Genomic DNA, 25,983 nt, shown 5'->3' with positions numbered 1-25,983 from the left:
GATATTGGTGTGTGGAATACATAAATGTTTTTATTTTTATAAGATATCATATAAAAATTCATTGAATTAAAATTACTCAATTGGTCATTCCACGTGTAGTAAATGATACATGTGGCAAGTGCCCATAAGTCCACATCATCCAAAAACCCACACGTGCACTTGAAGGCCCATGAAAAATATATAATATGATAATCATAAATAACACCTGCATATGCCTGTCAGTCCATGTCATCCAAACAAAGTTCTGTTTGCCACAAGATTCAAACCTTTAACACCCATGGCCTAGAACCCTAAAATCCTGTAACAAAAGGAAAAGGGGAAAAGAAGAAGTAGAAATGACTCCAAGATATTTTTAAGAACAATCATAAATATTCTCACATCATAATTAGGAAGAAGACAAATCCAACGGTGGTGGTTGATCGATCCAACGATGGATCTGGAATGAATGGATGGGGGTCTCAATTATGAACTGGCATGCATGAATTTCATGTGTAGATTTGTATGCAAATAAGAAAAATGGAGAGAAGGAGAAAGGGGGAGCACAAAAAGGGAAGGATGAATGAATTGTGATTGAAGGAAGTGAGATATTCTCTCTTTGTGTTGCCTTAAATTTTCAGTCTTGTAATGGGAATTTTCAATTCATTGTTAGGATTAATTAACAAAAGGATGATGGATGATGAGAAAAAACTAAACAAGAAAGAAATGGTGCAACAGATTGTTGACTTTCTAAAGCCATTATACCTGTAAGCTTTAACCCTTAACCCCACCATGGAGATAAATGGAGCCCCAGCAACCAAAAGTTTGCTTGTTTTTGTAATTCTCTTTTCTTTGTCCTCTTCCTCCAGGGTTTTCTGTGTCAAGACTCACTGTTTAACAAATATCTTATGGTTGAAACACTGACATGAACTTTTAATTTGAATTATTTATTCCCAATGGGAATCATGGGAATCAAATTCCACTCTTTATAGGATTTTGATTCATTTTTTTATATGGTGTTATGATTCACCTTTGTTTCCTATGTCTAATTTTATCCCAAGTTTGGATGGTAATCGCACCATTAGGCTTCTTTGTCTCACCTGTGCTCCCGAAGTAATGGTGCACTCATCTTGGGGTGGGCTCGGACCTCCACTTAGTTTTACCCAAAGTTTTATTTTGATCATGGGTAGATCGTAGATGCACTTTTGAAAGAAACTATTTAGGAAAAAATGAAACGCTTTCTACTTCCCGAACAAGTATAAAGAAATAGATCGCTGTTAACTTTTAGTTTAATTAAAAATAAATAAATAAAAGAATATTCAACCATGAAAAGGGTAATCCTTTATCCCATCCTCATTTGCTGAAAATGGAAAAATATTATCAAATGCTAAATCGTGGATAGAAAAGGTCTCGAACACCTGACACCCACCACCATGGGGTAAGCCAATCTAAATTCTCCAAAGACAAATTAGGAGGAGTGTATGAGAGAAAACTTAGCAAGTTTATACTCATTTTTTATTCTCTTTTTATTTTTCCCTTAACAAATCAAGACCTACTAGAGAATCAGCATCCCATTTTTCTCTCCCTTCTCCCAAATTACAATCTCTTAAACCATTGCAAACCCTTCAAACCCCACATAAAAATGGATCAAACCCTTTAATGATGTTGGTTTTCCATCAACCAAACAGGCGTTAATGGCTGTCAAAAGTGGACCCTGTACATCCTGCTCATGGCATATACAATCTTTTTTCCAGTTAACTTCTCCATCACACACAAGGAAAAAGGTTGAGGAGTCTAAAAGGTTTCAAGGCAAAACTAGAAGGGCAATCAATATGGATATAGTCCCAGGTACAAAGAGAAAAGCTATGATGTATTCAGCCATCTATACATTTCATCAAGTAATACAACACCTGTTTATATGCAAAATATAATGACTGCAACCAATGACCAGAAAGAAGTAGGAAGTGCAATATGATTCATGAGAAGTACGTAAAAGAAAGTGAAGATGCTTGATGGTAGAACAAGATCATTGTAGAGAGATAGATAGATCCTAAATGAAGCCACTTCCAAAGGTGTCGATATGCAAGAAAAAGATACAAGACAGACAATAATATAAAAAAAATGAGGAAAGGGAAAAAGGGCGCAAGGAAACAATGGAGCTACTCCAAAGGTTTCAACTTTTCTATGCTTTCTCTTTACTGTTGTCTTGCCAAAGTCTCATTCTGTTCATGTTGGTTACCCTACCAATAAGCAAACATGCCATTGGAGTGATGATATTGACCCTACTGGGGACTGGCCTTCTATTCAACTTAAGAGAAACCTAGTCATAGAATGTGCATCCATCACAAAGAAAGAAAAAGGAAATGCCCTATCTTCAAAATGCAGGGGCCAAATGAGAGAGATTCCAATATGCATCATTCCAATAAAAACACCAGAGAAAAAGCCATCAAAAAGGATGTTAGTAGGGCTTGCCAAAATGGAAGTGAAAGCTGCATTTGTCCCCTTTTAGCTAATGTTTTGAGGCCACAAAGATTCCCCTTCCGGCATGAAAAGAATTGGCTACTTATGAGAAACTATTATCTCTTCACAACATCATAGATCATTATGGAAAAAATATCACCAGAAAAACTTTCCCATACTCACCTTGAATTTCAGGTAAGGTAGGTCCCATGCACGGCTATGACTCACACATAGAGGGGGGACCAATAGACCATGGTTAGCTTCTACATTTAGGGGCCCTCAGTGCTGATGAACTCCTAAAGGCACCTATCCATCTGTCATGCTCAATGTTCTATTCACATGCAAAACACACACTGCCCTGTTTCAAGAACCACCCCACCAAGAACTGTGGGATCAACTTGATATTTAATGGAATGACAAGTAGATTCAATGCGTAAAAATCAAATTATGCATTTATGTGTGGCATCATCACTTCAAATGTGAATATCAATCAATTGAAAGAAATAAATATCATACACTTCCATTTCTAGAATTCAGCTGAAGGAGTTCCCTCTTTCAATTTATCTGGAACACAGCATAGTATTTTGTATGGTTAATGATTCTGGATAAAGAGGTAAATTCCACAGATAGGGGATTAAAAGATGAACAGTGTTTCTGAGAACAAATGAATCCCTAATTCTCCTAATCTTGTTGCTGAGAAAATTTGAGGGAAATGGAGCTAGACTTTATTGGTTTGGACACCAAATCTTGGAAGGACTACCTGCTTCAAGCCTTATTCTCTGGCAGTTTGGCTAAGAATACTCCCAGTATTCATCTTTCAGTTCCAAGAGGGTCACAATTGTTTCAGAAGTTTTACCATTAAGTCTGGATTTTGTGTCTCAGCTCAACAGATCTGAGCCAGACCTGAGTATTTGCAGTCCCTTATTTTTCCAGTTCTTTAAGTTTTTATTCGTAATGGATCTATGAGGCACACCTATGAGGAAGCAATTGTGATCCATCTCCTTACCACCCTCTGAATTTTTCAGGGGCTATTTGAAAAGGAAATTCTCCCAGTTAGACCTGATCATTGAGTTTTGGATTGCAAAGTACTCTTCAGCATCACTTTTCCCGGAAACCAAAAAAAAAAAATCCACCTTTCAGTCATTTGAAAGTAATTGTCCCGGAAAGCACCATCACTTTTCAGCTCAAAAATTGGTTTTGCATTTAGGAAACATTTCATCTGTTTTAAATCACTGGTACCCACAAAAACAATCATTTTTTCAATCAATTTTTACATTAACCCAGAAGTCCAAATCAACCCAGCTAACTCCTGAACTATCGAGGCATGTGAATCAATCCAACCGAACGTAAGAATAATTCTGCTCAAACTGAAATCACACGCAACCATATCTAATACGCTAAACTTGCATTAGCTTCATTTGTTTATTTTCATGCTAATGTACATAAGCTTCACATGCCTTAAATCAGGGCCATCATGCCACTGAGGCCTATGTACTTCACTAATCCATATAAAAAAAACCAATTAATTTATTTTACTCCAATTAATTTATTAAAATCTTAATTCAGCCCATGCTTAGTTTTAAAGACCACCGCCACATTCATCAGTAGTGTTGAGGAGCAATTAACACACTTCCTACATGTTCTCTGAGACCATAGGCATATTCAGTATCAGAACTTATATCAAAATAGAACAGTAGTTGCAGGAAGAACCTCTTTATTGCTCCAAAAGCAAGTGAAAAATCCCACTTAATCAAAACTCAACCAACATAGTTATCAACCATAGCCTCAAAAGCTTGCTTCAGAAGAATAAATTAAAAATAAAAAGGGCGCAAATAAGATCATCATGTTTCAAATTGTTATGCTACTAAAGTTAAATGTTATGAATCACCCACTCCTGGGGCATAAATTGACCAAAATCTTAAATCAATACACAACAAACTGCTAAATTGTAGTCCAAATCTGGAAATGTGAGATTCTGGTTTTTTACCTTACCGAACTTTGGTCTTTTGCTGACCTTGGACCTGGAATGCTGCACATATTTTCTTCCAACAACGGATAACAATGAGTGAGGGTATTACAACCCAAAAAGCATTTGCAAAAACGTAGTATGCATAGTAGTAATATGCGCTTGCAGCGAAATTGTCACCATCCAAGTAAGATGTTATAAAATATACAGCAGTGCCATAGAGCTGCCCCAGAGAAATGGTCAACTGAAGTATGTAGCTGTATGACCTTTTTGTGGCAATAGTATACCTGCCAGGCATCAAATTATGAGGATTGGTAAGAGAAGAGATGGCAGTCAAAACATATAAACAAATCTTGGCCTGTGAAATAAAGTTGACTCTTGCAGCTTGAAGAACTTAACAATTCTCTAAAATCAGAACTTACAGTGCTAGAAGGCTAGCTGGACCTTCTAAAACTGCAGTAATCCCTTCAACAGCAATGACGCCAGCATCTCTGGCTGCATATCTTGAATCACCTTTGCTGTATTCTTTCCCTGCCAATTTTTATTTACAGGCATCATCCACCAAGGACCTGAGTGCTCTAAACCCAACCTAACTACTTAATAGAGGTCATATAAAAGAGAAGTAAAAAGAGAACTTACACACTTCAGCCAGGTAACAAGCAGTTTTATCCTTGTAGAATTCTGGAGAGAACACAAAATAGCCCTCAAGGATTGCATGTGTTAGACCCGTGAATGCCCACCAGCACATGAGCAATCTATCAATCTTAGATGTTTTCGGAAACCGCCCTGCCATCAGGAAAAGAAGATGACTAAATGTAAATGGATACTCCAGAACCATCTCTATATGTAAGGAGGTAAAGTTTTAATGATTATAATAAAGCAATAACAACAACAAATGGCAACAACAACAACAATGGTATACCAAGATACTAGGCCATTTGAAGCAACGATAACATGGTTCCCATTTCCTTATCATTCTTTTCTGCTTTTAGACTGAATTAGTTTTTATTTCCAAAAAAATAGAACATAGCATTCTTAGGCACCAAGTTATATCAAAAGGCAATTAAACTTTTGATGCAAGCTCCTAATGTATGGTAACCGTGTCAGAGATAACAGTAAGAAGGCAAGTAAAGTCAAATTCTGATTGAGGTACCTAGATAGCTTGAGGCATGACAGAAAGAAATTCTAGATTTGTTTCTCTTACAATTTTGAGTTTACTAAAGGATTTTGTGTCCTTTATCCAAGTAAATCATACTATAAAGTTGCATCTATGATCTGCACTATCAAATGCCCTTGAGGCCTGGACCAAGTAAAGGATGGGGAGGGTTTGTGGGAGGTTCCAATTTCAAGTCCCAATGGAGGCAAGATATTTTACCTATTAAAAAAAAAAGGATCTCTACTATCAAATCTGACTGCCTCCAAACTTCTATTTCTTCAAAGGCTCCATTTGACTGTCAGAAAGAAAACTATTGAAAATATCCTTGAGCAAGGATTCAACTTTTAAGTCATTTGCTTAATTTTTTTCCAAAATCCAAACATGGGTGTTTGTCACAACTGTCCTCCTTGTCCTGTCTTTCTCCTATTCAATTGCAGCTTCTTTATGTACTTCTACTGCATATGGGAAGCACTAGTGATTAGAGCAAATTTGTTTCTTAGTTGTAAGCATGACATTATTTACCTGTTAGTGAATGTGGTATCTTTTTATTTCATCACATTTCTCTCTCTCTCTCTCTGATTGGTATTTTTCGTCCATTTTTCCCTACTAAAAATTGAACCTAACCTCCCCTATCCCCACCCCAACTCCTTGCTACCTGAGCCCGACATCAAGAGCCATTTCTCTACTTTCCATTCCAGTTCTTTTTATATTCTTGTTTACATAAGTTACTGAAGTCAGATTCAGCAATTATTTCCCTCAAAAACTAACAAAATTTAGTGACTTTTGCTTTGAGGATGCAACTCTTGAAATGGTTTTGCACTACCAGGACATAAATATAATCCTTCCTGTTTGCTAATTGCTCAAAAGCGACCAACTAAAGTCAATCTTGGCATTCAGATGTTCAAGAATAGAAAAAAGAAATGAGATGAAATGAAAGCATACCAGAGATGATCCATATTACAGATACAACAAGCAGAGAAGAGAGGCCATAAACTCCGACAATGGTGGACTGTGAGAGGACAACTGGCACATAACCTGGCAGTTTTAGATCTTTTGGCACATATGGGTGGCTTTGAGGCGCTCCCTCCATTCTCCTTCTACAAAAAGTCAAAAGAAGGATCTGTTTGGTTGTTAGAATATGTTTTGATATTGCAGGGCTGGATGGAGATCCTCACCAGTGTGTCAATCCCTGCCATATCAAACCTTAAGCATTCAAAAAACATGGTTGGCAGTATGGATTACCCCCTAAGAGACCCCACTCACATGGTTCAACAATGAAAAAAAGGGGGTTCAGGCTGTTCATTTTCTTACTAGTCTCCTTGTCCTTTATGTTAGCATGAAGAAAGAACTGAATCCATCAACTTAGGTATCAAAATTTAATATTCAAAATGCAAAATATCAGTTTGATCAAATGGTTCACACTTGTTTTCTATGAAACAATATCAAAATCCGCTTATCTGTGCAAAGAGATGACCATAAATCAATGACAATCATACCTATCAGAAAAAATAAATAAATCAACAACAATCATATAACTAAACTGATGACATCAAGCTAGTTTTTTGTACATGCAAATACTAGGCAAGGTTAATTAATAGGTATCCATATCTTTACCATACTAAAAAGACAAGATTAAGAATACTAGTGAATAGGGGCTGCATAAAATCCAAACCTGTATATGTGGTGCTAATCAAAATCTGGGTACTAATACTGTGAGGCTCAAGAGAGCATCTATAATGAAATATGCTAAAATAACATTGTCTGACTCATTTTTTGGCATTGATAATTGCTCACCAATTCAAATGATAAAATAACAGTGTCAAATCTTAGCACAAGGTTCCAATGAAAAATGCTAATTTTTTAACCAACCATTATTCTTCAACCAAACGCTAAAAGGTGGCATTGCAATTGGCATCACTAAAAGGAACGTCAAATATAGAATTTCAAATGACAATGCCAAATAATGGCAGCTCCCACTGAAGTGCCAATACTTTAAAGTGATGTGATTGTTTGGCAATAGCACCCTATATTGGCATGGCACTGGAGATGCTCTGAAAACTGCCAACCTGAATTTTGCACTTGACAGTTTTGGATGCTAGTTAAAATACCCTTTATTCCTTTTAGAATTAATACGATCAAATTGAGAGCAGAATCACAAAGTTTCACCTAAAAAAGACACACACAATCAAACTAATCATTAGAAGGGCATAATAGGAATCAAACCAGTACTGGGAATACTTTCTGGAATACAGTCCTGTACGTGGTAAAGGCAGGAACCAAACAGAAAAAGAAACGGAAAATTCTCAATTTCTTACCTACCAGACAAAACAAAACAAAGTATGAATGAAAAACCTTCATTTTCCCCTTACTCGTTTTCAAAATAAACAAGAAAGATTACCATTTCCTCACCAATGAAAATAATAGAGAACATTTGCAGAAAAAAAATGAAAATCCACACTTTCTCAACAATCAAGACAACACAAAGATGAAACTCATGTTTTCCTTATTCATTTTTTCTTTAAAAAAGAAAAAGAAAAATGCATTCTAGCCTCCTTTTCTGTGCAACAAAACAAAAATCCTGGCTTTTTTTTTTTTTCAACACAACAGAAAACTTAAGAGCATGTTTAGGAACTGTTTTCAAGACTTGAAAACACGTTTGGTCATTTTTTCACATTAAACAGTTTTTTGAGAACTTGTCCCGAAAAACAGAATGTTTTCTAATAACATATTTTAATTGTTTTCACTTATTTCCTTGAGGCTATTTTTAAAAAATAATTGAAAATAAAGCACCATACGTTATTTTGCAAAAACATTTGGAACCATAGAAAATAGATTGAGGACATTTCCAATTCCCAAACAGACCTAATACATGATATAACTGTTTTTGAAAATTGCTTTTTTAATGACTGTTATTTTTCAACCCCCCTAATCACCAATGTAAAACACCAGAAAATCTACTAGTTCTTAACAAAGAAAACAATATAAAACATGAAACTCGATATAGACTACAGACCTCTTTTATGTTCCATCGCTCACTTATCCTGCAACCAAACAAAACTCAACACTTCTCACCAAGAAAACCTAAACATTCAGAAATCTCAACTTTCTCGGCAACCAAACAGAAAATCTAAACTTTTCTCAGCAACCAAACATCCCTTCTTTATACAAAAGAGCACTTCAGTTTTCGTACTCCTTGCTCCACGAAACATAAGGAGAGCACTAAAATCAGAACATAGACTCCAACAAGAACACAATGGCAACAGCTTGTTAACAAAATGGAGCTCAAAATGCCCCGCAAAAACAGAAAACTGAAGAGCAGCCGAACTCAAAAAACAAGAAAAGACAAAAAATCTACCACAAAATCCCTCCACTTCACTAACAGCAATCAACAACAATTAGAAAAACAAATCAAATTTTAAAAAGAGAGAGATTTCAGTTCCAAATCTACAGTCCAAACAGTTCCGATTAAAAGAATCAGATGAAGCCAATGATCGATATCGTCAGATCTGGAGAAATGGAGAAAGAAAACAACAGAAATAATGATAATGAAGAAAGATGGAGAGAGAGTCTACCTCTGTGTATTCCAAAGGGACTCCAACTCAGAGCTTCAAATGCGACAGCAGAGGGAGACGACGAGACTTTCCATATATATATATATTAATATATATATACGAATGATGTGAATGGAAAGCTGATATTTCTTGATTTTCCTTTTTTTTTTCTTTAATTGAAAATGATGCCGATGGAAAGCTGATTGCAAAAGGATTAATTAATTAAAAGGATAAAAAAAATCTCAAATTTGTATAATTAGTCTAAATCATTTTTTTAATTTGGAATAATAATACTTAAATATCTTTCAATATTTTTTAAAAAAATGTATTTTTGTAAGAAAATAATAACAATATTCTTATCCAAAATGGCTATTTTATGGGTAAAAAAAATATAAATTTAGATTTATAATTTCATATTTTTTTTGTTCTTTTTAATTTATCCCTTTTAATTGGTCACCCATTTGACAAATGATTCGGGAAGTTTTGAAACAGTTGTCATTATTTTTTTAGAATAAAATTTTATTTTGGAAACTTAAATTTAAAAGTTTTAAAAATATTTATATTTAGAATATAAGATAAAAATAATTAAAAACATTAAACATGGCATATTTTTCTCTCTTTTTTTCCAATTTTTTCTATTTTTTATTGTAGTTGAAAACGATGCCAATGGAAACCTGATTTTAACAATCCAAAAATATTTCTCTTTTATCTATGTTTTTCCTTGGATCATTTGATTAAAAAGGACCTTAAAAACCCAATTTTGAAAATTTAACACCTTCCATCATTTTTTTACCACATTTTGATAAAAATATTCTCTTTTTCTTTTTTTGGTAAAAATAAATCATTCTTTTTCTTTTTTTGGTAAAAAAATTAAAAATAACTCATTCATGTAAATATTTGAAATAATTATGGATATTTATATTAAAAAAATAATGGAAAAGATTAAACTCATAAATAAGAAGATTATTTCATTCATTTTAACCAACTAATTATTTCTCCTTTGCATTTTGTTTTTACTAAAAACATTGGGTATTGGATTTTTTTTCTTTTTTTAATGGGTTTTGTAAATTTTTTTTTTAGATCATAATAATCATTTAACAAAAATTATTGAATAGGATCGGTTGGTGAAAATAATCAAGAAGGACACCAATGTGATAATTCCTCAAAAAATACACTTTTTTTTATCTCACTTATTTATTCTTAAGAGTCACAATTTTTAAATTAAAAAAAAAAAAAAAACTTGTTATAAAAGGAAGGAATAAAAAGGGAGAAAAAAAGGCTTTTGTTTTTTTATCATAGTTGGGATGTATTCATCATCGTCATTGTGCCCATGGCATCGCTTTGGACCTTCTTGTTATCATTATATGTAAAATACTTTCATCTATTTTATCATTTTATGTATTTATATTTGAGAAATATTATTTGATTTGATTTCACTTTCCAGGGTTGTTTCACACTGATTCCAAATTCCAGAATCCTTCACTATGTCTTTCATCATGTGGTGGGAACCATTAGAAAAATCCATGAGATCTTTACATCAATGAGCTCTCTCCTGCTTGTGAAGCCCTTCTCTAAATCTATAAAATCTTACCTTTTTCTTTAATTTTATTTAGTGAAGTAGATATAATCATTTATAATCACCTACAAGGTATCACTCATATTGTCTAACCACATAAATATGATTTGGTATAGAATTTAATTGTCACTTAAGTTGTATTCAAGAGCTAAGATTTTCATCTGGCTTCCAATGGTTGGTTGTTATGTGTGTATTTAGTTTTAACTTTATTTATTCAAAGTCCTTAAATTTTAGTGAGAGATGTGTGCTAGAGGTTCTTAAATTTCTTCCACATGGAACATATTGGGTTGGACTAAATGTCCATAAAAAAGGGGAAAGCAAGAAACACAAGCTTGGATATAAGAAAAATAAATTATCTATAAATAATTAAAAATTTTGAAATATTTACTTACTTTATCTTTAACTATATAATATTAAAAAAGTTTGTTTTCCTATAACATTTAAAATAAGAAATAAAAAGATGTACAAAACGAATATCCAACACTGATGATACAATCACACTAATAGTACAACATATTACGTCTCGTATGGTTGTCTATATCATCTTTGGACCTTAGAGGATAAATTAAGTTTCAACTTAATTTAATTTGCACATTTGTTTTTATGATAATAAATACTCGAGGGTTGTTCTTATGACTTGTCCTATGACATGACTCTTTCTGTTGCATGCATTAAAGGTTGACTTAAGCATTTAATATGAACTTTCTAAATTTTGATTGCATCTACTGCGATTATCATCTAGGGGCACCCATCCACTCAACATCACACATTCATTTCAAAGAGTTCTTTTTGAATCTATAATGAAATCTATTAATTAATGACATCATATATAATTTATTCATAAATTCATATACATTAGAAAAATTATGTCAACTCCTAATAATGGATTAAAGACAAAGACTTAAATCATATAACATAACTTCAATCTCTACAAATCTGGATACAAAGCGTTGAAAAATTCCTAAATTGGAGTTATTGTTGGTTTGACTTGAAGTAACTTGGAGTTATTGTTGGTTTGACCTGATGTAACCGAATGCATATATTAGTAACTTTATTTTACAAAAAAAACTATTATGCATAACGAAAAAATAAATAAATAAAGCTCGTATCCATTCTTCATTTCACAAACCAAGATATTTTTCTTTCTGTATTTAAAAAAATAATTTCTTCAGAGAAAAGGAAAAAAAGAAAAAAAAAAAGAGAGAAAAAGGTTTAGGGGTTCAACACATATTGCCTTTCCTACTTCGTTCCTTATTTTTAATCTACATTCCCGGAGTTCATTCTGCGGGGACCCATTGACATGTGTCAGTTGAGATTCTGCGTTCAATAGGCCGATTCTGCAAATGAGAGAGGATACCAAAAAACTGCTGCTCCATTCCAAACAAGTGAAGAAAGAACATTAAGACCATTGTTTAACAATCAAATAAAGAAAATGCATCCAGAAATCGACAAAGACTACTGTGAACACAAGAGAGAAATGGCTCGAAAAGGAACAAAAATTAAATGACAAACTGATAAAAACATTCAGCATGCCTGTGACACCTTTACTACATCACCGTCTAGTGGTTTTTCCAATGGACCGCTTCCCTGAGAACAAATGCTTTGGTTTCAGAGTAGGAATAACTCTATCTGCCTCCCCACGACGAGCATCCTTGTTCCTCTTCTTGACAGATTTCTTAGCAAGTTTTAGAGCCTTGACCTTTTGAGCAGAGTCCTTGAAGCCCTCCCCTGCAACAACTTCACCTGGTGGCCGTGACATGGACCTTGACCTTGACAGAGATCTAGACCTTGCTCGCAACTTCTTATTAGGTTGGTCAACATCCATATCCATAACATCATCACCATCATTACCACCCCTGCCAAGTGATCTCTCTCTCTTACGGCCCCTTGACTTGCTGCGGAATCTGTTAATGGCTAAAGTGGGATCTAGCCCTAAAGCGGATAACTGCCTCCCCATTCTCTCTGATGTGAACTTCTTCTCCTTGTCAAATTTTCTAGGCACAGTTGGCCTGCTCTCTGCAGTGCTTTTCTTGATCCTATGCTGTTGAATGAGCAAGCTTTTCTTTTTCCTGATCTCAGCCAATGCTTCTTGCTCCTCCAGGGTCAACTCTTTCCCATCCATCTCAAAATCATCATCTTCCTCCTCTGCCCGAAGCCCTTCTTCCTGTTCCAACTCTTCAAGCCTTTGTAAGACATCAGGATCAATGAAGTCATAAACATTGTGGCCATCAAGAATTTCTGGCATTATATCTTCCTTCCAGTCATCATTTTTCAAAATGTAGTGCTTCTTCAAACTAGCAGAGTACACACCCGCACCACCATTCTCTTCCTCCAAATCCCTTTCAAGCTTCCTCTTTTCCTTTTCAGCTGCTTGCTGCTTTGCCATACCTTCCAAAACTGCCTGAGGTATACAGGGTGGCCGCTCCTTTTGGTCTCGAGGCTTTGGCACTGCAACATGAAACCGATTCAAACAGTCATTCATCTTCTTAGACTTCATCTTCAGTTCCACCCTCTGATCCAATAACCTCTCACAAGCTGCATTTTTCACTGAAACCACCCCCTCCTCAGTCAAAGTACTCATGGTCAACAGCACCCCCTCGTCATTCAAAGGATCACCTCCTTGACCTATAACAGTCTTCATAGCTTCAGCTTTCATCTCCATGACCAACTTCGCGTCTTCTTCTGATATACCCTCCAATGGCTGCAAGTCAGTCTTATTGCAGACAATGATGAGTGGTTTGTTCATAAACAAAGACTTGATGCTGTGAAAAAGAGCTGCCTGTGCAGCAATGCTGTACCCACATGAACCTGAGATGTCCAAGAAAAACAAGACAGCAGCTCGTAGGTGTGCCAAAGCTGTGATACTGCACATCTCAATAATGTTACGGTCTTCAAATGGCCGGTCCAATATCCCCGGTGTGTCTATCACTTGGTATCTTAGGTATTTATAGTCTGTGTGACCTACAAAGAGTGACTTCGTAGTAAATGCATAGGGCTGAACATCCACATCAGCCCTAGTGATCTTATTAATGAATGAACTCTTCCCAACATTTGGGTAGCCACAAATCAAGATTGTCCGGGTATTTGGGTCAATTGAGGGTAGCCTTGCCATGTGTTGTCTGATCTGCTCAAGGTAAGCTAAACTGGGGGCAATCCGCTTTATCACAGTGCACATGCGGCCAAGAGCAGCAACTTTTAGAGACTTGCAGCGGTAGAGCGAATCACCATACTTCAACAACCTCACATAATCTTTGGCAATCTTGCTGATAAGGTTCCTTGCAGTGTTGATTTGGCCAAGAGCAAGCTTGTAGTGGTCTTTGTTATATAGGACATGAAGAAGGTCACCATAGAACGGGTGGATATCATCCAGCCGAGGGAACTCCTCAATGATGGTAGAAAGCTTCTCATGAAAGTTCTGTTGAGTATATTTTACTTTACGCATGTAAAACTGACGAAGGCGGGAAATGGAATAACCCTTGTGAACAACTGTTGGTGTTTGACGCTGGGTGCGAGAGAGGATGATGTCAATGAATTCTTTCCCATTGGGGACCACTGTAATCTTCTTGAAATTGTATTGCACCATTTTTTAACTTATATTGTGTACTCTGTGACAAAATATAGAGCAGATTTAAGATTCCAGGGAGAAACACAAATGTAAATTCTGAAAGAAAGATGAACATGAGCATATTCATATCAATTAGGCTGTGCATCTCATCCTCTGTTTATATCACAGCAAGACTATATTTCATTCATCAAGCAGGAAAAGCAAGACTCCATTTCCTTTCCCAAAAATGTGATCATGAGACAAAAGTATATCAATCTTGTTGGATAAGGTATTGACAGCTATGAAGATAATGTTGATATCATATCAAAGTTTTTCCACAATGTGATACGTAAAAGACGCCCAAGGCAACAAAATGAAAAATATAGGAACACCCATCCCTTCACTTTAACAAATCATAGTTTTTTTTTTCGTTTTTTTTTTCCTTGGAAAAGGGGGTGTGTAGTTTGTGGTGGGAAAATAGAGAACTTATGAAACAGCAAATATCAGAAGTACACAAAAACCTTAGAATAGAGAATTTGCAGCAAAACATCACTTCTTACACAGGCTTCTACAACACTCCCCTACATCTATATTCCTGAGATGCCAGATTCACTTGAATTCCATCAGTTAGATTCATAGTTGATTAGATCAGGTATCATTTTCCTATCTTTCCTTATCATTTATTGCAAAAAAAATTTCTTCCTCCACATTGTTAAACAAATAAAAATGCATATACATAAACATATGAACAAACACATCTTCGCGTACAAAATCCATGGAAAGATGGAAAATTGAGGTAAAAATATGTATTAATCAATGTCATACATGCATAACCAAATGACCTTTCAATGAAATCCCCCAGTAAAATATGATATTTAATAAATAGAGTCACCTCAAGATTTCATAAACTTTCAAGACAATTAACCATAACGATTTGTTCCAAGCTCTATCTACTCAGTGAGTAGAGAGTGTGCTAAAACCTCCAAGTTCCTTACAAGTCCACAAATCAATATGCTGAAAAAGGGACAGTCATAATGCACAGGCATCGCTTTCTATTTGTATTATATAACCATATTGACATGCAATGTTTATTTACCATGTTCAAAGTTCTAACCTTTCAGGTTAGTCGCTATACCCCTACTAGGGAGAGAAGCCAATCATTTTACATTAAGATTATATACAGTATTGAATAGCAAGGGCCATTATAGACTAGATTTTCGAGACTCCATACTTCATTAGATCAAGAATCCTAATAATGTGAAAATCCTATACCACTATACATTGAAGTTATTTATCTTCGCGTTGATGTTTTGATTTTCATACTGCATTCGAAGACCACATTAATAGTTGAGTGGCCTAATTAGTAAGCAAAAAAACTAACAGACCCATGTGAATTTTCCAAAAACCAAACCAACACAGAAACTGATTCAGCTCTTGGGTTCAACTGAAAATTTCTCAAAGCCGTTCCTTTCCAGAAATAATCTCAGGAAAAATGTAGCAGAACATCAAAACAATAGAAATTGAGCTGCACAAATGCACAAATTTCCCAATTAGTGTTTGAAATTTTGGATAGCATCTATGAAGATCAAAACACAAACCCGCATACATATCACCACTTGCTAAAAAATAAAAGAAAAATAACCTTTTGCATCCACCACTCTATTCATCTAATATTCTCAATCAACTCATCATCCATAATGCCCAAATACGAAATCGTAATCATTATATCAGAGTGAAAACAAACAACACAAATCAAATCAGAAAATATTAAAAAATAGAAATCAGGAGGGAAAAAAAAAAAAAGAGAGAGGGAGAGAGAGAGACGGCGCTGCTACCTTAAACGAAGAGGATAAAGGAGGAATAGAGCAGAGCGGCTTCCGGAGATTGGTTCTCCGCCAATATCTTGCGGCGGCGACGGCGTGGCTTCTCTCTCGCTTCTCCTCTCTTTGCAGAGATGAGAATTAGGGTTTTAGTGTTTGAATGTGCTAGGGTTTTTATGCGCTTAGGAGCTAGGACCGACATGAAGGGCTTCACATCCATTTAAATGGGCCAGCCCAAGACAAGTCTGGCCCAAACCCATCATACAAGTTCTCAACTTTCTTTTTTTTTTAAGGCAGTATATTTTATGAAGAGGAGTAAATGAAAAACAAATAAGCCCTAATCTCTTTTTGTTTACCTATTATTCTCTTAACCTTTCTTCCCCTTTCTCCTCGTGCAACTCTTCCATAATCCTAACAAAAATAGAATAAAATTGTTGCTTTCAAACCATGACAAATAAAAAAATCATTTATAATGATGATAAAATAAATTATATATATTTTTTTTAGTATTTTCATAGCTAATAAATTTATTAAAAAGTAACAGAAATGAGGAAAAATGTGTTCAACTTAAAGATTTAAACACTTTTCATGGTGTGTATACCTCTAATACATCAAAGTAAGTCATAATAGAAAAAGTTGACTAAGCAAATTTTAATCCATTTATTATAGGACCTAATACCTTTGATACCTTTGACAATTCACGACTACTATCAACTCGATCTCAATATGTTGTGTGTCGGGTGCTAGTGAAGATGGGACTTGCAAAGGAACTCTAAGACCGGTTTTTTAATTGGCATCACGAATCCATGATTACTTGTCCAATTGCATTTGTATTTAAAGTATATGGATTTGCTACACCCCATAGCATCTGCTGAAAAATATGAATTTATTTATTTAATTATGTTTGATTCATGAAAAAATTGACGAAAAATAAATAGAGGGAAAAGTGGAAGGAAAAAAGAAAATATCCATTTATATGTTAAAATATAAAACCTAAAAATATGAAATATCAAGGTTATTTTTTGTTCTTTAAAATTTTGAAGAAAAATAAATAGAGGGGAAAAATAAAAATAAAGAAAAAATGATGATAAAAAATAGATTTAAAGTTAATAAATAATTTTTATATTTTACTTCATACTCATTTTACTTATGATATAAAAATTATATAAATTTATAATTAATTTTAATTAAATTTAATATTTTGATATTTTTTTTATATCTACACTAAAGTTAGTAATACTAGTTCTAAATCAATTACTTCACTAAAGTTTATTTTTATATTTTAAAAACGATTAAATATGATTTAAATATATTTCTTATTTTATGTTTTAAAATTAAATAGAATAGTAATAATTTTTATATGAAAAATTAATAATTATGATGAAATATTTAAAATGTTTTTAATCATATATAATTTTATTTTTATGATTATTTTAAAATTTAATAACATATAATTTATATATTTATTATATTGCATTCACAATAGTTTTTTTTCAATCGATGACTTGTTTAGTGTGGGAAAACATTGATAAATTTTTAAAATTTGGTATGAGTTAAAAATGAGAAAAAGAAAAAACATAAATTTATTTTTATATAATTATAAATGTATTAAAAAAAATAGATATTATATAAATTTCATGATTGTGTTAAAAAAAGGAAAAATTTGTAATAATAGCAATAATAATAATATTATTAACATTTTTAGTATAAATAATAGGGTTTCATACATTTTACTCTTCTAACCTATTTCGTGTTTTGGACATTGTTTTATCAAATTTAAAATCGATCAAATTATTATTGAAACTTCTTAAATACCAATATTATAGTTTTTTTATTGGACTTATAAAAATAGAAGTCACGTGCAGAGCTCGTGGAGCTCATGATATCTCCATTCATTCAAACCAACACCTTCCAATGTTGTATTTAAGAAATTTGGAGGATAATTTTTAAATCTGTGCAAAACACGCGTTATTGGTGTCTAAAAAGGGAAAAAATCTGCCTTTTATCGGCTATGTTTTCTGTTATCTCCAAACAGAGACTAATGAAGCATGATGCTCAGAATGGCGGCAACTCCATCTCTCACTTCACTCTCTCTCCGAAACCCTAATCTCAGATTCTGTATCTCCCTCTTCTCTCCCAAACCCTTCTCTCTCTGCTTCCTCCCAAACCTTAGACCATCCATCACCACCGCCGCCGTTGCCGCCACCTCCGCCGCGGCCAGCGGCACCACCACCATCACCACTCCTCCCAGCAACTTGTTCAATGCCGATCTTCAGCCTTATCTCTCTTGCTCTCTGCCTAATAATCGCCTCAAGATTGCAGTTCTGCTCAGCGGCGGCGTCGACAGCAGCGTCGCCCTCCGCCTCCTGCATGCCGCTGGTCACTCCTGTACTGCTTTCTACCTCAAGATTTGGTTCCAGGTGGGTTCGCTTTCGGTTCATGTTTGGATGCTGAGTAATGTTGGAAAAACATTTGAAAATGAATTGCAAATTTTGAACGATATTACCTTGTTCGTTGTTTAAACTGCCCTCTAGCAAGTGGCTGTTCGGCTTTCTTGAGTTGAGATTTTTTAAATTTTGTCTCAATGAAACAATAACAAGGTAAGATAGAAGATTCAATATCTGGTTCTGTGAATTTCTGATTGGTTGCTCAGAAATTATTGGAGAAAGAAACAAGAATGGATTAAAGTTATTGAAAATTTTGTGTCTTTGTTGTTTAAACTGCAATTCCGCAAGCCACAATACGACTGTTTAGCTTTGGTGAGTTAAGCTTTTTCCTTTTTGATTTTGGGAAACAAGAACATAAAATGTAGGACCCAGAATCTCGTTTTACTAATTTCTGCTTGGCTTCTGAGAAAATCCAGCAAGGCCTAAGAAAAGGAATTGGAATTTCTAAATATTGGTGCTTTCATTCTCTGAACTATAATACACCCCTACAAAACTCATCCTGACTATTTGTCTTCATGGAATTAAGGTGTTTTATCTTTGATGTTGTAAAACCAGGATAGAGAACATAGGCCACACGATTGATTTCTGTAAGTTTCCCTCTGGTTACTGAGGAAATGTTGGGAAATAAGATAAAATGTATTAAGGTTTTTCATTATTCAGGATCAAGAAAACTAAAGAACACCATTCAAGCAACTGCAAAGTTGAGTCGACTCTCTCATACTGAGTTCCGTCTTTAAATCTGGTGTCATTTTCCTTATTGCGATGAATCTTCTATAAGTACTGTTTTCCAATGTGGTTTCTTGGTGATGCCAGTTAATACCTTTTCACAAAAGATTGGCTTTCATAAGTTCATCCCATTGGCTTTTCTGCACATGGGAAAAATTCTTAGTTGGATATGGTTCTGATTTTTTGTAGGAAGACTTTGAGAACTTTTGGAGTGAGTGCCCATGGGAAGATGATTTGAAGTATGCAAAAGCTGTATGTGATCAGGTCAGTTTTTTTCTCTTTTTTATAATTATTGTTTTTGTTTTGTTTTTTATTTTCCTGGGGTATGATGAGAGTCACTTTTTTACCATTGATGCAGATACTGAACATGGATATGATGCAATATGAACAAGCTTTTAGATGTAGGATTTGACATAGTTATACAAGAGTATATTACATATTATATTAAATTGAGCCATGATAAAAATAAGTTATTATTATTATTGCCTAAAATACAATATTTGACTTGTAGCAATTGTTAATCCTGAAAATCAAATTTGACACAAGTCTCTCTCTGCAGATCATAAGAAATGATAGCTTCCAGTAATTGAAATTGACCATTTTCTAATGCAACATGATTCTCACTTTTAAAATTCATTAAGAAGCTTAGTTTTGTTTTATCTGAAGTAATATCTTTTTAAACCTACCCTTATCTTAGACTTATCAGCTGTGTCCTATGCATATCTGGAACTTGTCCAAGTTTTAAATCAAAATTTGAAAATTGGAATACAAGTGGCATGTATCTAAAGCTGTCATTCTGTACCCAATGAGTATTTGTGTTTCACATATCAGTATGGATATGCTGCCTTGGGCAAAGGGTAGCTGCTCCTCTGTTAAGTTGCAGTGCAGATACCCCAGTAGAGCATGTTTCTTAGGAAAGTGCACATCTTTCTCTTCATCTAATTTTCCAGATAAAGCATCAATCTGATGATCTTCATGTTTTTGTGATTCTACTAACTTGCAGTTTATAGTTTTTTGCTTAGTAAGCAAATGAAATTGATGTCTTATTTTCATTCCATCACTTAAATTTCTCTATTTTCATTTGCAAAGTCATCCTTTTTTGTTAATTCTCATGAATGAATTCTATCCATGATTTTTTTAATGAAGGGCTATTGTTAGTTATTAGTTATGACAGGGCAAGACATTTTCTATGTATATGATAGACAAATGCTTGTCTTGATAATCCTGGCATACTTTATGCATAAGAGAGGCCTTCAAACTAAATTTGAATGATGTTTACTTTCAGGTTGATGTACCATTAGAAGTTGTGCATTTGACAGATGAATACTGGAAAAATGTGGTATGTATGTCCCCTCTGAATGTTCTTTGGATTGTTATATGGACACTCCTTGCTATATTGTCAATTGAAAGTTGTGTCACTTGTCAGTTACATATAGTGTCTACTGTCTATGTTGTGTAGTTTTTATATCATTTAGTCTGTCACCTTCCTTGGTAGCGTTCTTTTTTGCTGTCTGGATGAAATTTTGAAAATTGCTGGTCCATGTTTCAGGTGTCTTACATTATTGAGGAGTATCGATGTGGCCGAACTCCTAACCCAGATGTTCTTTGCAATACAAGAATAAAATTTGGTATATAGGCTGAATTTATAGGATGTATTATTTTGCTATTGTGCTGTCATACCTGAATTTCAAATTTTTTTCCTTGTCTTTATGGTTATGTTATTTTCAGGTGCATTTATGGATGCCATCAGCAGTAAGGAATTTGACTATGTCGCTTCTGGACATTATGCAAATGTTGTTCACTCATTTACAGATCAAATGGATAAACCCTCTGTTCTGGAACTGTCTAAGGATATGGTACCTATGTGAGATACACATTTTCTGACTTTTCCTTACACATTACTTTTTCTCTTTCTTTCTACTCCTCTCTCTTTTTTAATAATCTTTGTATGAGATTTATCCTATTGATCGTTGTCCGATATTGACTCTTTTGTTCTTTCCATTAAACTCCTCTGTCACTCAATCAACGCTTAGATTTGTTATTAATTAGTGGTCTATAAGTAAGAAAAAAGAAGCATCCTTTGGAATTTTATGCTCTAAAATACAAGACTTGTGATATATCATCAATATAACTTTCTTTCTTTTTATTCCTAACCCCGGGTCAAAATTTCTGATTCCTTCCTTTTTCTTTTAATATTTTAAAATTTTCTCATTATATACATGTAGATTTTCTATAGTTCCAGGTATCACACGTGTTTCTGATGCCTTCACACTAATATGACATTAAAAAATAATTTTTTTGGTAACAAAATAAGAGTGTTTAGATATCAATATGCACCTTACGTTGAATATACCAATAAACACTTTCTCTTGGCTCAAATGCAGTGAGGTTGAGTGGAAGGTTGTGTTTTTTAAGAATCAAGTTCTATATATCCAAAAGATGGATCAAATTTAATAATTTTATATTCTGAATTTAGAAATAAAATGGAGCAAAATGCACCAGTTAAATTATTTTATTTCTATTTTCTCGAAGTTGATGTGTGAATATCTCCATAGGAGGTTTAATTACATAGCATGAAGTGAGCACTATACTGGACCAAGCGCAAGGCGCATGGTGCAACCACTCCCTAGTTATAGTGCCTTGCTTGCCACGACATGCACCTTATTGAAGATGTGTGCCTTGTCAATTTTATTCTTCTTTTTTAAACATTTTTAATTTTGAAATTTCTAAATGTATATACTTATAAAAAAAATAAAATTCTAAATGTATATTGAAATTGATATAATTTCATTACTTTTTTTTTAAAAATTGAATGTCTCTTTAAATGTTTGGAATCTTAAATTTTTTATCGATTGGATTAAGATTTTGAATCATATATTATAAAATTGGTATGCATCCCTAGTCACATTTTACTTCACTTAGGTGCATGCCTTGTGTTGCGCCTTGCGCCTTCTATTGCGCCTTTAAAACTATGATTATAGTTGTTGTGAAATATCAAGTTTGACCCAGATGTAAATTTGTCCAGATGTGATTGTTGTCTACTATTCTTTTAGATTATTTAGTTTACTTTAGTGTCTTTTTTCTCCAATTTTTTTAAATTTTTAATTTTTTAAGAATTTTTTTACTGTAAATGAAATCATGTTAAAATGGCATATTTACAGAATAGGAGGGTTTTGATTTGGTTGTCCTGCATTGATTTATGATCAACATGAGCACTTTCTTTCAATGATCAGGCCAAGGTAGTGGATTTGCATGGGCATCTCTGAATTGTCATTATTCACTCCACTCAAATTCAAGTTTTACTCTACTTACATTCGTGGGTGCGCCCCCGTTTTTTGTTAGGCACTTTTCAGTAATATCTATTTGCCTATGAAAAAAAAAAGGTTTTGCTTGAGGAATTTTATTTTTATTTTCTCAAAGTTGATATGTGTGAGTATCTCCATAGGAGGTTTAATTACTTATCATGAAGTGAGCACTACATTTGACCATGCACAGAAAAACCATTATAGCTGTTGTTGACTGAAGTGAAATATCAAGTCTGACCCAGATTGTAAATTTGTCTTGATATGATTGTCGTCTACTAAGATTATTTAGTTTTGTTTAGTTTTTTCCCCCTTTTTTCCGTTTTTTTTTGTTTTTTTTTTAATTTTTTAGAATTTATTTTACTGGAAATTAAATCATGTTAAAATGGAATATTTACAGAATAGGAGGGTTATTTGGTTGTCCTGCTTTGATTTATGATCAACATGAGTACTTTCTTACAATGATGATGCAAGGTAGTGAATTTGCATGGGCATCTCTGAACTGTCATTATTCACTCAACTCAAATTCAAGTTTTACTCAAGTTATATTTATGGGTGCACCCTATGAAAAAAAAAAGTTTTGCTTGAGTTACATTGCAAATATTTAATTTTTAATTCTGCTTACCCTAAAACCTTTAGGTTTTCAAGCTTTATCCCTAGTTTTAATTGAGAACTTACAATTCTTAGTTCCCTGAGAATATGTGTGATTAACAACCAACATAAATCATGAGGTCACTTTTTTGAACCGTTTTGATATGAGTTGATAAATTTTAGTTCTTGGAAAGTCTACCTTCTTGACACAAATTCTTAGCACCATGAATTCCTCTTCTTTTTTTTAACAATTTGGAGCTTTTAAATTATGTTTAATTAGTGTTATTGTGTTGTTTATTACATGTTTAAGGGAGTTTTTTATTTGCATATATAGCTTGTTTTTTATCTGTAGTTTTTGGCTTTTCAGGTCAAGGACCAGACCTACTTCCTTTCACATCTCTCTCAGATCCAGCTTAAACGACTTATTTTCCCTCTTGGATGTATCCCAAAGGTTAGGTGGGACTAGTTTCTTATGCTCATGTTGACAAAAAAGTGAAGCATGGTATTGTATAAGAATGTTGATGAGATCTCTATGTTGACTTGCTTGTATAATACTTAACCACATTGGAGATGAGTGTATAGTTCTTCACAATTCTTGTTAATTTGACTATTTTGTCTTTGATAAATTGGGTTTTTAATTACTAATACTAATAGGTGCTAGAACTTTCATCCTCGGTATTTTAGGAAGATTGTAACAGCACTCTACCAAAAATCTTCTGCCTGTTTCTTTAATATTTTCTTCTTTTAAAATCCAAGCTATTATCCACAGGATGAAGTCCGCAGTCTTGCTACAAAATTGGATCTGCCTAACAGAGATAGAAAGGATTCACAAGGAATTTGTTTCCTTGGGAAGGTATGTCCTGGAAGGGTGCATCATTATCCATATGAAGAAATTTTGCCATATATCTAATTTAAAAAGCATTTTTTCTTGTGCATAAGAACAAGAAAATAGTTTCTTATTGCCAAGACAGTTTGAAAAGCTGAGATTCACTTCATATTTGGTATGTGGAAATGGTAAATAAATATTGGCCCTTAAGTTTCAGATAGTCTTTCTAATTCTAACTGTAACTTATTCTTTGGGTGTTTCTCTGTCTTTTTGGTTTGGATACTGGGCTAAATGAATTGGGTTCAGAAAAATAGTTTTTGATTCATTTTATACTTGCCATTTTACCCTGGTAATATTCAGTCTCCATTCTGAATTTGTATCGAGTAGCAGTAACTTCATCCACTTCAAACATTGGTTCTGGTTGCTCAAGTGAGGTTGCAAATAGTGACATTTCTTATTCAAACTGGGTTATATTGTAGATAAAGTTCAGTGAATTTGTTGCAAGACACATTGGGGAGAAGGAAGGTATCATATTGGAAGCTGAGACAGGAGATCTCCTTGGCAAACACCGGGGATTTTGGTTCTACACTATTGGTCAACGCCAAGGACTACGTCTTCCTGGAGGACCCTGGTAAGAGCTCTGAATATATATGTCTAGAATGAGTTATAAAATAGTCTGCACTATGTTATTTTTGCAATTTAATTCTTGGTTTTAGTAATGACAAAACAAAAGCTGTCTTAGCTGTTTTGTCAGAACAGTCTCTTGAACTTCTAGTAATTTTGTATATTTGGACATTTAATTGTTTTAATTCCTCTATTGATATTTAGTTCCAGTCTTTGTTGTTCATTCTAGCTGTGCTCCTGTGATAAGCGATATTTCTTAAGATTATTGATCATTTCCCATGAAATGCATCTTGTACAGGTATGTTGTCGAGAAGGATGTCAAAAACAATGTAGTGTTTGTATCAAGAAACTATTTCTCATTAGACAAACGGCGGCGATTATTCCGTGTTGGATCCCTGAAGTGGATCAGCAGGGAGCCTCCAGGCCAAATCAACCAGCTTCAATGCAAGGTTGAAATTCTCCAATTCCTATTCCCATCATTGATTTCCAACATTTCCATGATTGGAGTCTTCATGAATTTCTGATGAGGTAGTGCCCATCTATGATGCTACCTGCTACTGTTAGTTTGGCTCGTCTCTTGTTGCATGAATCAACACTAGACCTTGGCACCATCAGAATCCCATTAAGCCTCTGGTCACCCCATAAATGCCAGAAAAGAAATTTTCTAGATCAGATGTGGACCGCTTGGTTTATCCTCGTCTCTTTGGACTAAAACTGCCTTTATAGCCCAATGCTCTGAGTCCAAGTCTCCAATGCAACTTTTTGTTCACATGTATCACTGAACTCTTTTCAGGTTCGGCATGGCCCGGGTTTCTACAATTGCAGTTTTACAATGGAACCAGGTGAGGATGGGCATGAGGATGTTGCGGTTGTCCAGTTATCTGAAGATGATCAAGGCTTGGCAGCTGGGCAGTTCACAGCCTTCTACCAGGGAAGAAGCTGCATTGGCTCTGGCGTGATTTTAGAGTCCTGGGATGATCAGGGTTTCCCTGTTTGTGCAAAGGCTCTTGAAATTGCAAGAATGGAAGATAAATCAAAGCTCGGAAAACCAGTTAAAATAAAAGTGAGACCAGAGACTCCTCCCAAGGGGTCTGATCAAATTGATGGCATTAAACTCGATAGAGAATTGGCCAATTCCCAAGCAGCAGTCACGGATGAAATAAGTCGATCATCTGAAGGAGAAGCAAGGTCCAGATTCCCCATGAATTGGCTGCAAAAGATTAGAGAAAAGTGGCTGCAGATGTTATAAACGTACAAAAGAATTGTATGTGTTGAGAAATAGTTGATTTTGTGGTAGGCTTTTTTGAGGTTATTTGCCTGTAATTTCTATTTATTTCTCATGTATTTTTTATGACTTTTATCCAAATAACAAATATGAAGTACATTTTCAAACTTGAGCTTATTATTATTTCTGTTGC

General features: G+C 34.2%; 3 protein-coding genes across 5 annotated transcripts; 1 reads left to right on the top strand and 2 right to left on the bottom strand.

Annotated features, from left to right (window-relative positions):
• Nucleotides 1-4,261: 4,261 nt before the first annotated feature.
• Nucleotides 4,262-9,302, bottom strand: LOC100263963 (probable 3-beta-hydroxysteroid-Delta(8),Delta(7)-isomerase). 3 transcript variants are annotated; one of them, XM_002285417.5, is made up of 5 exons: nucleotides 9,131-9,302; nucleotides 6,501-6,678; nucleotides 5,042-5,188; nucleotides 4,825-4,933; nucleotides 4,262-4,689 (listed from the first exon to the last, which is right to left on the bottom strand). In XM_002285417.5, the coding sequence occupies exons 2-5, from the start codon at nucleotides 6,646-6,648 to the stop codon at nucleotides 4,425-4,427; spliced, it is 669 nt and encodes a 222-aa protein (XP_002285453.1). In that variant the 5' UTR covers nucleotides 6,649-6,678; nucleotides 9,131-9,302; the 3' UTR covers nucleotides 4,262-4,424. The 3 variants fall into 3 exon arrangements, with proteins under 3 accessions (XP_002285453.1, XP_010651243.1, XP_002285450.1); XM_010652941.3 differs by having other exon boundaries at nucleotides 6,501-6,747; nucleotides 9,131-9,245; XM_002285414.5 differs by having other exon boundaries at nucleotides 6,501-6,655; nucleotides 9,131-9,219.
• Nucleotides 9,303-12,039: 2,737 nt separating this feature from the next.
• On the bottom strand, nucleotides 12,040-16,280 carry LOC100258794 (nucleolar GTP-binding protein 1). The gene is made up of 2 exons (XM_002285427.4): nucleotides 16,065-16,280; nucleotides 12,040-14,290 (listed from the first exon to the last, which is right to left on the bottom strand). Exon 2 carries the CDS (start codon nucleotides 14,266-14,268, stop codon nucleotides 12,238-12,240), a length of 2,031 nt encoding a protein of 676 aa, XP_002285463.1. The 5' UTR covers nucleotides 14,269-14,290; nucleotides 16,065-16,280; the 3' UTR covers nucleotides 12,040-12,237.
• A 1,725-nt stretch (nucleotides 16,281-18,005) lies between these two features.
• On the top strand, nucleotides 18,006-25,967 carry LOC100265527 (uncharacterized). Its single transcript, XM_002282791.4, has 10 exons — nucleotides 18,006-18,469; nucleotides 19,412-19,486; nucleotides 20,508-20,561; nucleotides 20,772-20,850; nucleotides 20,951-21,078; nucleotides 23,483-23,566; nucleotides 23,885-23,968; nucleotides 24,421-24,572; nucleotides 24,864-25,014; nucleotides 25,359-25,967. Exons 1-10 carry the CDS (start codon nucleotides 18,098-18,100, stop codon nucleotides 25,812-25,814), a joined length of 1,635 nt encoding a protein of 544 aa, XP_002282827.2. The 5' UTR covers nucleotides 18,006-18,097; the 3' UTR covers nucleotides 25,815-25,967.
• Nucleotides 25,968-25,983: the final 16 nt, after the last annotated feature.

This window comes from Vitis vinifera, chromosome 6 (genome assembly GCF_030704535.1).
Source record: "Vitis vinifera cultivar Pinot Noir 40024 chromosome 6, ASM3070453v1".
NCBI classification, from domain to species: domain Eukaryota; kingdom Viridiplantae; phylum Streptophyta; class Magnoliopsida; order Vitales; family Vitaceae; genus Vitis; species Vitis vinifera.
Note: the sequence above shows the minus strand (reverse complement) of the source record. Positions and strands in the feature narration are given on the sequence as shown.